The sequence below is a fragment of the Myotis myotis genome, unplaced genomic scaffold (genome assembly GCF_014108235.1).
Source record: "Myotis myotis isolate mMyoMyo1 unplaced genomic scaffold, mMyoMyo1.p scaffold_m19_p_1, whole genome shotgun sequence".
NCBI classification, from domain to species: Eukaryota; Metazoa; Chordata; class Mammalia; order Chiroptera; family Vespertilionidae; genus Myotis; species Myotis myotis.
The window spans coordinates 140,333,005-140,346,767 of NW_023416313.1; the positions used below are offsets into that span (position 1 = coordinate 140,333,005).

The 13,763-nt window shown below is 39.7% G+C and overlaps 1 protein-coding gene across 1 annotated transcript; it reads left to right on the top strand.

The window, feature by feature from the left end:
• The first annotated feature begins 552 nt into the window (after positions 1-552).
• Positions 553-1,557, top strand: GPR33 (G protein-coupled receptor 33). Its single transcript, XM_036322683.1, has one exon. The coding sequence runs from the start codon at positions 553-555 to the stop codon at positions 1,555-1,557; it is 1,005 nt and encodes a 334-aa protein (XP_036178576.1).
• The last annotated feature ends 12,206 nt before the right edge of the window (positions 1,558-13,763 follow it).

Consider the following 13,763-nt stretch of genomic DNA (forward strand, 5'->3'; position numbering starts at 1 on the left):
TCCTGGCCTCTTGGTTGAACTCCTGAGGGGACAATTTGCATATTAGGCTTTTATATATATAGATTATTAGCTCATGGGGAAAATCTAATTATAGTTTCCCATGATTACTAATTTTTGTAGTCATTTTTGTTATTCAACTTCATTAGCAACATTTGCCCTGACCAAGTCTTAGTCAAGTTAAACTGATTCTATGTTGCCTTATTCAAGAAGTTGTGCTTATCAAGAAGGATCGGACTTCTCGTTAATATCTAAACATATTTTTAGCTACCTAAATGAATTACTTAGCAAAGTCAAAATGTCTATTTCACATCAATTTCATATCATTTGTAGTATTTTCATTTTTGATGCTCAAATTAATTTGCTCTTAATTCTTCATACAAAACAAAGTAAAGGCCTCAAGGAAAATATCTGATTCGTGTTATTGTAGAAATATTAGGTTTGCCATTTAAAATATATTGTCAATTTGTCTGTTGATATTTTAATTTCTATATTTAATCCTTCCTTTTGCTTCTTTTTTGTTCTTATTTTCAGTTTCTTATCCCACCAGTAATTATGGATCTGATCAACTCTTCCGATTACCAGGTCACTGTCTCTACATTAGCAAGAAATAGCACTCATTTCCCAGCTCCTGCCTCAAAAATAATCGTTGTCGTTTTTTTGTTCATGACATCGATAATTGGTATTATCAGCAATGGTCTCTATCTATGGGTACTAAAATTCAAGATGAAGAGAACTGTCAATACTCTTTTATATTTTCATCTCATTCTCTCATATTTTATTTCAACATCAATTCTGCCATTTATAACCACCTCCTACCTTCAGGACAATCACTGGAGCTTTGGAGCGGTCATGTGCAAGGTCCTCAACAGCATTTTATATATGGGGATATTCGCCTCCAGTTTCTTCCTCTCAGCCATCAGTGTTGATCGTTACCTTTTCACTCTTCACCCGGTGTGGTCACAGCTGCACCGAACCCCACGCTGGGCTTCCAGCATAATCCTGGGAATCTGGATCTTTGCCACTGTCCTCAGCACGCCCTATTTGGTTTTCAGGGAGACATATGATGACCATGAAGGAAAGGTGACCTGTCAACATAGCTATGATGTGTCCACTAACTGGGAAAGCAAAAAATGGATTCATGTAGCCTGTTTCACCAGCCGCTTCTTGCTAGGCTTCCTTCTGCCTTTCCTCATCATCACCTTTTGTTACGGAAGAATAGCCAACAAGATGAAAAAGAGGAGCCTGTTTAAATCCAACAAGCCTTTCAAAGTCATGATGACAGCCATTATCTCTTTCTTTGTGTGTTGGATGCCCTACTATGTATATAAGGGCTTACTTCTCACTAAGAACCAATCTCTACTTTTACAGTTGATTTTGTTACTTGCAGTGATTACCACTTCTTTCAATGCTGTCTTTTCTCCCATACTCTACCTGTTTATAGGGGAGAACTTTAAAAAGGTTTTCAAGAAATCCATTCTTGCTCTGTTTGAGTCAACATTCAGTGAGGATTCTTCTCCAGAAAGAACACAAAACCTAAGTTCGGAAACCTCCATTTAAATGCAGGGTCCCATGAACTCTTAGTTAATTACACAACCAGAGATATACCCTCTACTTCCAGACAATATAGTTCTATATTAGAGAGACATCTAGGCTGTATTGATATTAGATTATGAATATTAAAAGAGCTATAAGAAAGTAAGCAATAGGTGATGTTCTGAATGTAATTTCCCCCTTTTTTATTGTGGTAAAATATTGACCCTTGAACAATATGGATTTGGACTTTCACAATAACATTTTCTTTTCTCTAGCTCATTTTATTGTATGAATACAGTATATAGAGGGTTGGAGGGCTTGGTTAAAAATAGTGATGGGATTAAAAAGTACAAATTGGTAGTCACAAAATAGTCACAGGGATGTAAGGTACAGCCCAGGGAATAGAGTCAGTAATATTGTAATAACTATGTGTATAGTGCCAGGTAGGTCTTGAAATATAGAGGGGACCTCTTTGTAAAGTATACAATTGTCTAACCATTATGCTATACACCTGAAACTAATACAAAATAATATTGAATGTAAACTGTAATTGAAAAATAAAAAATTGAAAAATGAATACATTATATAATACATATAACATACAAATATGTATTAATCAACTTGATGTTACTGGTGAGGCTTCCAGTCAACAGTAGGCTATTACTAGTTAAGTTTTTAGGGAGTCATAAGTTATATACAGATTTTTGACTGTGTGAGGGGTTGGAGTCCCTTATACCATGTTGTCCAAGGGTCCACTGTATAACCAAAAATTTGTCATTTTCATCATTTTAAGTATAAATTTCAATAGAATTAACTACATTCACAATGTTTATAATCATCATCATTATTTCCAGAATTTTTTATCACCCCAAAGAGAAACCCTATGCCCATTAAACAATAATTCCTTGTTCTTTCCAACCCCCAACCCTTTTCATAACCTCCAATCTATTATATGTCTCTATGAATTTGCCTATTCTAGATATTCCATATAAGTTCAATCATATAATATTTCTCCTTTGTGTCTGGTTTACTTTATTTAGCATAATGTTTTCAAGGTTCATCCATGTTGTAACATGTATCAGAACTTCATTCTCTTTATGGCTATGTAATATTCCATTGTATGTAAATACTATGTTTTGTTAATACATTCTTCTCTTAAGGAACATTAAGTTGTTTCCACCTTTTGACTATTATAAAGAATGTTACTATGAACACTGCTGTACTGTATCAGTGCTTGTTTTCAATTATTTTGAATTATTTTTAATTTCTGGGTCATTTGGTAATTCTGTTCAACTTTTTGAGGCCTCACCAAATGTTTCTAGAGAAGTTGTACTATGTTACTAGTGCATTAAAACCAGCAATGTACAAAAGTTCCTGTTTCTTCACATTATTTTTATATTATACTAGAGGCCCGGTGCACAAAAATTTGTGCACTTGGGGGGGGGGGGTCCCTCAGCCCGGCCTGTGCTCTCTCACAGTCTGAGACCCCTCGGGCAGGGAGCAGACCTAAGCTGCAGTCAGACATCCTTAGCGCTGCTGAGGAGGCGGGAGAGGCTCCCACCACCACCGCTGTACTGGCAGCCATGAGCCTGGCTTGTGGCTGAGCAGAGCTCCTCCATGTGGGAGCTCACTGACCACCAGAGGGCAGCTCCTGCATTGAGCATCTGCCCCCTGGTGGTCAGTGTGTGTCATAGTGGCCAGTCATTCCCAGTCTTTCTGCTGTTAGGTTCAGTTTGCATATTACCCTTTTACTATATAGGATAGAGGCCTGGTGCACAGGTGGGGGCCGGCTGGTTTGCCCTGAATGATGTCCCAGATCAGGGTGGGGGTCCCACTTGGGTGCCTGGCCAGCCTGGGTGAGCGGCTGATGGCTGTTTTCAGGCTGCTCGCACCCCCTTCAGGGTGGGGGTCCCCACTGGGGTGCCTGGCCAGCCTGGATGAGGGGCTGAGGGCTGTTTTCAGGCTGCCTGCACCCCCTTCAGGGTGGCCGTCCCCACTGGGGTGCCTGGACAGCCTGGATGAGGGGCTGAAGGCTGTTTTCAGGCTGGCCACATCCTCTTTAGGGTTGGCGTCACCACTGGGGTGCCTGGCCAGCCTGGATGAAGGGCTGAGGGCTGTTTTCAGGCAGGCCAAGCCTGCAACTGAAGCTCCCAGTCTCTCCTTTTTTCTTTTTCTTTTTTTTATTCTGGGATTTATTTACCTTCTGTAATTGAAACTTTGTTGTGGCTCCAGCTCCGAGGCCGGCTGGATGAAAGCAGGTACCTGGGGTTTGTTTAGCTTCTATAATTGAAACATTGTTGCATCCAAAGCTTAGAGCTGGGCCTCGGCAGGCGGGGAATCTTGGCTTCCTCCATCGCCAGGGCAACCAAGCCTCATGTTCGCTTCAGCTGTGTGGCTGCTGGCTGCCATCTTGGTTGGCAGTTAATTTGCATATTACCCTGATTAGCCAATGGGAAGCATAGCAGAGGTATGGTTAATTACCATGTTTGTCTATTATTAGATAGGATTTTATTATTGCTATAAAATTATTCTTCACTTATTATTTTCCTTTTGTAGTTTATAGTCATCCTAGTCATTGTGAGGAGGTGCACATGTGAATCTTAGCCTCTGATTTTTAAGGCTATAGAAATATCAATTTCTAAATATCAGTAGTTTCCATTGATCTGAATTCTCTATCAGAGAATCTTCTATAAATAGACATTTGGACAGGATGCCTCTTCATTTAGAAATCATCTAAGTTATTTAATTAATATGAACAAAAGTTAACATGGAGATGACAAGGCACTTAGCTTGTCATCTCCATGTTAAAATATAAAGACATTCATACTATAATGTTTAAGTATAAAGAAATCTTAAGTGTCTCTTTTTAATACCTAGAGATTGAGCTGTCTCAGAAATATGAGGTTAAGACAATTATAAATGTTTAAGAATCCACCTGGGTAATGCCATAGTATATTTAATTTAGAACAGCAATGACAATATTAATTTGTCTTCTCTGGTATTCAAATGTTGCTTCAAGTTTTTGCAACACATTACAGCAGTTATCTAGGACCATGTAGTATCACTGACCTATTACCTTTAGTTAGTCAGTTCTATCAGTCAATAGATAGCAATCAAGAGATATTTCAATTGATACAGAATAAAGATATTTAGGCCGTAATGCATGCTCAGTTCCTAAATATTCCAGTTAACTTTGCACAAACCGTTCCAAACCACAGATATGTATCGTATTCACAAATCCCCCAAATGAAGGATACTACTTATGAATGGGCTATAGAAAGGAAGGGAAATTAACCTTCATTAGCAGCTTTTTACAGGGGGGAAGTAATAGTCTGATGCCCTAGGAATCCTGCTAATTGACTCGGTATCACTGATGCCCGACAACTGGGGGCTTGGGTCTCTCACTTTGAATATGAGGGACAAGGAGCTGTGAGTAGATGGAAACTTTCATTGTTGGCCCCTATTTCAGGCTTTTGGCGCCTGGACAGTTTCTGAGAGAGGGAGGAGGAAGATTGATGACCAGGCTGTGGCTCTGAGTGTCACCGCAGCAGGAAGGGCTGGTGCTCCTTCCCTCCCCACACGCTCCCAGGTCCTGACAAGCCTGCTGGCGTTTATGATGCAGGATTAAGAAGAAAGTTACTGGAAAGAACATAGGATGGTTTTTGAAATAAGACTGTGCTTTGGAAACCCAGAAGCTACAGAGAGAGCCTTTTGTGTCCTTCAGACCTGCTGCAATAACAAAGACGTGCTGTGTCCAGGTTCTCTTATACACAGTCCTTTCTTGTACATCTCTATAGAGCAGCAGTTCTCAGCCTGTGGGTCGTGACCCCTTTGGGGGTCGAACCACCCTTTCACAGGGGTCGCCTAAGACCATCGGAAAACACATATATAATTACATATTGTTTTTGTGATTAATCACTGTGCTTTAATTATGTTCAATTTGTAACAATGAAAATACATCCTGCATATCAGATATTTACATTACAATTCATAACAGTAGCAAAATTACAGTTATGAAGTAGCAACGAAAATAATTTTATGGTTGGGGGTCACCACAACATGAGGAACTGTATTAAAGGGTCACGGCATTAGGAAGGTTGAGAACCACTGCTATAGATTGTAAAGTTTTCAAGAACAGAAAAAGCCTATCACAGTATTTCTTTTCTATAATATTATATGCAATTGACATCCAGGAAAAGCTATGTAATGAAAGTTGAATATGGGTAATCACAATATGTGACTTGAAAAACGACTTTAGGTTAAAATAATAGGATTAACAAGGTTTACATCACATCTACCTTGTACCCAGGCATGATTCTAAGTGCTTTACAAATTGTAACTCACTTAATCCTACGGCAATTCTACGAAGTAGGTCACATTATTATCCCTATTTTACAAACTATAAAACCAAAGCACTTGCCCAAGGACATTGAGGAAGCAATTGGAAGAGACAGTATTATGCAATAGGCAGTCTGGTGCTAGAATCCATGCTCTTAACCATTATACTCACTGTCTGAGCCCACTGCTTGGAGGCAGTGAGGCTTGGCTTTCAGCCCAGATCCACCTAGTCTGTTTATTTAATCAGAAGTTACCTTCTTGGCTGCAAAAATCAAACAGAAGTACCTAGAACATGTCAAGATCCACTTACAAAGTAAAATGCTGATTCTGGTTCAATAAGTCTGGAGTAGGACTGAGATTCTGCATTTCTAACCGTATCCCAGAGGATCCATGCTGCCAGTACACAGCAAGAAAAGAGTATGGCTGAAGCATAGGTGCAAGAAACAGGCAGAGCCAAGATCAGCTAGAAAAGTCAACCAGCCCTATATTTCAGAAAACCACTACTAAGAAGTTTGGACTTGATCCTAGACTCTATCCTGAGGGCATTAGGGAGCCACTGAAGAATTAAACTTGCATTTTAGAAAGATCACTCTGTCTGCTATCATGGAGACTTCAAAACTAAAGGTGAGTGGTCAAACTGGATGGTTTTACAGTCATCCAGTTAACAGATGATGTGGCCTGAGCCAGGAAAGTAGAAGTGGGGATGGAGAAAAGTAGAGAGTCTTGTCCTATAAATTCTGTTGGTTCAGAAGTAGAGGAAGAGGGGAAAGTTTAAGGAGACCCCTATATCAATTAGAAGTCATAGCCTCACCCTGGCTGGTTTGGCTCAGTGGATAGAGTGTTGGCCTGCGGACTGAAGGGTCCCAGTTTAGATTCCAGTCAAGGGCACATGCCCAGGTTGCGGGCTCAATCCCCAATAAGGGGCGTGCAGGAGGCAGCTGATTGATGATTCTCTCTCATCATTGATGTTTCTATCTCTGCCTCTCCCTTCCTCTCAGAAATCAATAAAAATATATTTTTTTAAAAAAGTCAAAGCCTTAGCTTGTTTGGCTCAGCATTTAGAGCGTCGGCCTGAGGATTGAAGGGTCCCCATGTTCAATTGAGCCAAGGGCACGATTGCAGGCTCAATTCCCAAACCTGGTTGGAGTGTGGAGGGAGAGGCAACCAATCAATGTGTCTCTCTCACATAGATGTTTCTCTCTTTTTGTCTCTCCCCCTCCCTTCCACTCTCTCTAAAAGTCATTGGGGGGAAAAATTCTTGGATGAGGATTAACAAAAAAAAAAAAAAAAGAAGAGGATGTCTTGGTTGTAAACAGATTTCATTCTGGCTGGTTTAACCAACCAGCCAGATTTATTAAAAGATGTTAAGTCGTTCACAGAATTATTAGGATGGCTGGACAAGCATTCAAGGCTCCCAGGAACAGTGCCCAAGATATGCCTCAAAACTTTCTAGATCAGGAGTCTCTGGCTGGTGTTCTCTGTTTTAATAAATGGTAGTAACTGCTGCTGCTGAACCCAAAATACCAGCAATTTGGTTTTATGCAGCTGCTACTGCCAACCAATGCCACTTCTGCATCAGGTCTTGAACCCTCCTGTGCTTGGAAGCTCTGCCAACACCAACATCAGGGAAATGGAAGCCCCACGCAGAGCTTGTTTATTCACATTGCTCATTTAGTCTTGCATGAGGGTATCTAACAGGCAAGCCGGAACCTTAGCTGCAAAAGAGGCTGGGGAGCTGAGTTCTGACTTCTACATGGGAGGAAAAGGGATACTCACAATATGGGAATTTCCCCAAATACAAAAGGTATTCAGAAGATGATGTTGTCCATTGAATTTAACCAACCTTTCCAGAGTAATTAGCTTCTGGAAGAGAAGCAAAATTGCATTGTGTGAGGAGTGATGGGAGGTGAGAATCCAAGGGCTCTGAAAACAGCAAGTATTTTAAATTTAGAGAATTAAGGAGAAATTCTCCTCCTTTCCACAAAAAAATAACTCTCACACATCCTACCAATTACAGATTAATTTGTGTTAAGGGACTGCTATTAAAATGCAAATATACCTTTTAAGATGGTTAAGTTTCATTCACAAGTTAATGGGAATCACTTTAATCAGCTTCACACCCAGCAGAGTGCAGCTAAACACAGTACTTAGGACTTTACTTTTGATTGTGGCCTAGAGGGAGGAAACCTTCTGAGTTGGAGGTCAGGCCTGAAGTGAGTTTTGGAGACCCTGAAGTCAGCATGTGTGTACAGCAGACCCTCCAATAACATCATTTCATTCAACATCATTTCATTATAACATTGATGTGATGCTGTAGGGATTTAACTCTTGTTAATGTCAATTAGCTTAGGGTAAAACTGGTTTCTTTAAACATCATTTCTCTTAAAGTTGCAGAACCTATCCCCATACCGTTAAGTTAGTTAAGTTAGGGCTTAACGGTATGGGGAAGTGCTGTAAAAGAAATAAACCGAGAGGTATTCTGGAGAGAGAGTCAATTGATGACTAAGAAAATAATTGCTTAGAAGTGGGATGGCCCAAAAAATCTGGTTTAGGCCAGTCACTTGTTTAGTTTAGCTCCGCCTTTCCAGGAAGTGACTCCCCTTGCAAGTCCTGTCCTTCTCCTGTGGGAGGGAAAGATCACAATGGGAGAAAGTAATGCTCCTCATTGTTTTCCTTGTCTCTTCACTAAATTCTGAGTTCCCTGAGAGCATCTTATTCCTCATATATTTCCAATGCCTTGTTCAGTGTTTGGCATGATAAATAAATGTTTATAAACAATTGGACAAATACAGGAATGCCATTATTAATTAATTCTAGAGCTGGAATTTTCTCCATTTGCGAGGTCTTTAGAAGGACCTTCCTCCAGCATGCCGATCAGATACTGTATTTCTTTTGCTTCACTTGCCAAAAGGAGCAAACAACCAGGAGGCTGCCATCTGATAATGCTGCTTTCTCTTTTCTTCTCAAGCAAAAGAAAGGGAAGAGTGAGGTGTACATAAACAATTCATCATTGAAATCTTTATTTACTTCCTGCTGGAGTCAGTGGGAACTTAGTTACAACACTCAAAGACAATAAAAATGGTTCTTTTTTATTTTTATTTTTTCTGTAGCAAATCAAATGTGATTCCAAGACTCTTCTCCCCCAGTACAAATGATCCCAGGAGAGCTGTAAGGATGTACTAGTAGGCCCTTAGTGGCCCCTTCTAACATGCCTCTTATTACAGTCAGCAAGTCCCCTGGAAGTCAGTGGCTCCATCCTTTCCTGCCATGCAAGTTGAACTGGGTAGGGGCATCTTCACCACAGGTAGGATCCCAGCAACCATTCTGCTCTGATGTCTTGAAATATTCCCAGTGACAAAAAAAAAAAAAAAAAAAAAAAAGGAGGGGCAAGGGGGACCTTGACTCATCTCACACTAATAACTCACTAAGTCAAACTTCACCCCTATAAACTCTTGGAGAAATTATAGAATTTCATTAGAAATATTAACTGCAGCTATTTCTCTCTTTGTCTTCCCAGCTGCTATCTTCCAACAAAAAGATGACAAAGGAGTCCCCACTTTGACCTTTAAGACCTCTTCAATTAGTTTGCTAGATATTGTCTTTCAATCCACATTCAAGCATTCTGCACCCTGCTTTCTACCCTGTAGACTGGGGCATGTGTTCTGATTTCTGGTTGGGTTTTGCCAATGGGGAGCTCTGGCAGGAAGTGGAAGAAAGATGGAGAATGGGGTCAGGTATTTATTTCCCTAGTTCCCTTCCTAAAAGGTCACCTGGAGTTGGCCATGCTTCTTGGCTGGTCAATGCCTTCTGCTAAGGGTCTATGTAAGTCTCTACCTGTGGATGCCAGACTCCGTCCCTTTCTCCCTTCAGGCTAATCTTGAGAAAAACAGCAAATTCCAATAGAAGGGCATCTACAATACACCTGACCAATCAATACTCCTCAAAACTGTCAAGGTCATTAAAAAGAAGGAAAGTCTGAGAAACTATCACAGTCTAAGGAAACATGATGACTAAATGTAGTGTGGTATTCTGGATGGGATCCAGAAAAAAAAAAAAACCTCAAGAAAAACTAATAAAATCTGAATAAAGTATGGAGTTTAATTAATGTATCAGTGATGATTCCGTAGACATGACAAACACATACCAGAGGAATTTGAAATGTTAATAATAGGGGGAATTGGGTGAGGAGTATATGGACATTCTCTGTACTACCTTTGTAACTTTTCTGGAAATCTCAATCTATTCTAAAATTTGAAGTTTATTTAAAAAGAGAGAACTCAAGGTGCTATACATTTATAGCCAAGTAAGGAATGCTGAAATGAATTTACAAATAAATGCAAAATTGGCAAAACTGGTCAATATGCACTGAGTAATAGTCAAATTTTACATGTTTATGACAGAAACAATTTGCTTACTATCAATGTTTTAAAAGTTAACTTCTATCTCTACAAGTTGTAAGATAACCTAGTCAAAAATAAATCCAATGAAGCCCTGTATGGCTACCAGGTAATCCCCAGAGGCTTTAGCATTCCAGTCAAAGGATATCTGGAAATTTCTTGCCCATTGCAAAATATTTCACAATTTTTTTTCTTACAGAGCACGCAAAATTATAAAAAGGCCTTACAACAGGATGGCCTAACTTAATAAAACAACCAACAGAAGTAGACAAATATTCAAAAGATTATGCAATGCTTTGCTAAGTTATCACAATACTATGAACTGAAAAATAACTCAAATGTCAAGATAATTCATCAGCCTACCCTGAGGAAGTCCTACAGACTGCCAAAGATATACATCATTGCCTTAGAGTAAAAAGCCCTTGCTGTATTATGTTACCTAGGCAACACACCAGCATATGGTGCAGTAATGAAATAGGCATTTTTTTAAAAAGTCAATTGAACAAAAGAGCAATCAATACAAAGTTCCAAACTAAATTCCATCCCCCACCTGATTGCACAAACTATTCATGTTGAAGAGAGACTCAGCCCTTAGGTGGAAACCCTCATTTTCCCAAGCCTCATATTTCTGTAAGAAGGGGCTTCAACTGTATCAACCCTTGTGGCCTCAGTTTCTGCCTCTGTAAGAAGAGGCTCCATGACAAATATATGGCTGTGGTATGGAATATTTGCCTTTAAACTTTTTATTTCAGGCTCTTATTTAAATCTGTTTGTTTCCTCTTTCCACAGTCTTAACACATGTGGCAAGTGTCTTGAAGCCAAGTTTAACATAGGTCTTTCTCACCTCCGTTTCAGATGCCTGGTAAAAGAATATCTCTCTCTCTCATATAAATTAGTAAAAGAGACTTCTAAATATGATCTAGTGTCCCATGCTTGACCACAGAGGGAAATGTGCTGATCACACCCTATGGGAGAACTTCTCCAGTCACAGCAACATTTCTTATAAATGAATAAATTAGTATTTCTGGTCCTACCCCAATTCATGTGCATGCATTTTAGTTAGCGTGAACCAGTTTCTAAGAACCCAATCAGGTGAGCACTGAACAAATAAATCTCTGAGCTTTGAAGTGGGGGGCTAGATTTCATCCAGCCTCCCCTAAGATGAAACATCTACCTCTTCCAGTAGCACTTCTACTGATTAGCATGCCCCTAGGTCAGGTCTCAGAGAAGAGGCTCATTTCAGAGCTTAATCTTAGGAAAAGCTCTGCTTATTTTGAAGACTATGAAACAGAATATAGTTCCTCTCTCTTTCCTTTCCTCTTTACAATCAGGAAGCTTAGCATCAATTGTAAAGGATCTTTTGGAAATTGTTCTCAAATCTTTCATATTTGTGAAATACTTTTGAATATTAAAATTTGGGACAGTCAACTTGGATTAAACAACTTAAAACCTCTAAATAGTCCTGGCAGGTGTTGCTTAGTGGTTTGAGCGTGAGCCACACACTGAAGGGTCTCCTGAGTCACCTAGTCAAGGGCACATACTTGGGTTGCAGGTTCTATCCACACCCTGGTTGGGGTGCATGCAGGAGGCAACCAATTGATGTGTCTCTCTCACATCAATGTTTCTCTCTCTCTCCGCATACCTCCCTCCCTTCCACTCTTTCTTAAAAAAAAAAAAAAAAAAAATCAGCCCTACCTGTTTGGCTCAGTGGATAGAGCATCGGCCTGTGGACTGAAAGGTCCCAGGTTCGATTCTGGTCAAGGGCATGTACCTGGGTTGCGGGCACATCCCCAGTAGGACGTGTGCAGGAGGCAGCTGATCGATGTTTCTCTCTCATCGATGTTTCTAACTCTCTATCCCTCTCTGTAAAAAAATCAATAAAATATATATTTTAAAAAATCAATGGGAAAAACATCCTCCAGTTAGGATTAACACCAACAAATAATTAATTAAAAAAACACCTCTAAGTAAGTTATTCTACCACCTCAGGGGGCCTAGAATGTATTAATAATTAACCCACTATCCCTATGGTCCCCTTTCAGCATTGTAGGGCTGTGAGATCTATTCCTACCCAGACTGGTTTCTTACACTCAGGAAGCAAAGCTCTCTATGTTCCAGTGAGTCACTTCTTCCTTTCTCACTGCTATGCTTTGCCTTTGATTTCTAACATGAAGGAAATCATACAACATGCTCCATCATGACATTACATACTATGGACATAATGTTTTGAAACAAAAATTAAAGTTATGTTTCTGTGAGAACTTTGCTACATACTTTATCATCTCAGTACTGTAGTCAAGAACTAATCTTACTTGTTTTTTATTTCCTCCATTATGACTTACTCACAAAATTCTATTTTGTTTACTCCTAACATTTCACTATTTTAGTGTATGTATGTCTTGCCTTCTTAAATTCTTTGTGGAATGAGGTTAGATGTTCAAAAAAATAAATAAAATAGAGAAAATAAATACTTTCTCTTTGGTGCCTACTATCTACTGCCCTCTGCAGGTAGAAGGAAAAATGAGTGAGCCACAACCTATTACTGTACTACCTATAGTAGTAGTATCCCGGAGATCCCTACCCAACAGGAAGGAATGTTTAAAGTAATTGGTGATCTTTAAGATGCTAACCATTACCAACCAGACTCCATCTATTCACAGGAAAGATTTTCCACTTTGCTAAAGTCCCTTCACTATGGAAAGATCTCTGGTAACCCTATTTTCAAAAGACCTCTCCAACTCCTTCACCCATATACAAACAGACATCAAAGTCCTTTCTGACTTTAGGTCAATGCTAAGGGCCTCTATGTGAAAATTCCTTACGCCCTGTAAAACTTGAGTCTGGAAGTGAAAAAGAAAAGAGACTCAATAGTTATAATGACATAAAGGTACAGACAATGTCAACCTTAGAGAGAAGGCAGGGGAGGGGGCGGTAGAGATTAACCAAAGGACTTGTATGCATGCATATTAGCATAACCAATGGACACAGACACTGGGGCGGTGGGGGCTTACCCTCTGGGGTGGGAGTGGCTGGGGGTGTCAATGGGGGGAAAAAAGGAGACATGTAATACTTTAAACAATAAAAAAAGGTGTAGACAATGTAACTTGTCTGTGCTTTCCAAATGTCAATGAATGTTTTAAAATGTCAACCCCTGCAATGCAGCAGAGATAATGTGAGATTTTGCTTTTCGTTTTTTACAAAAACTGTAAGGCAGCTTCCAGATAACCAGCAAACAGGCAGCTTCAATTTTGTGTAGAAAAGACTGTTGATTATGCATGGACTATTTTCTTCCACCACACTATTTTGTATGGATAGCAACACTATCAGTGATGTCACCTACTAAAAAACAACAGACCGAATGTATAGGCACATTGTCCCAACAGCCCAAATCAATGACCTGGGTAATGCAATCAGGGTAACACTATTATTCCTCATCTAAGTCCTCCAAGCCCATAGAAAAATAATGCTAATCTGATGGATGTTCAAGGAATACGG

What these genes read in the sequence shown, in the direction of transcription:
- GPR33 (XM_036322683.1), top strand. Translation starts at nt 553, where the DNA reads ATGGATCTGATCAACTCTTCCGATTACCAGGTCACTGTCTCTACATTA.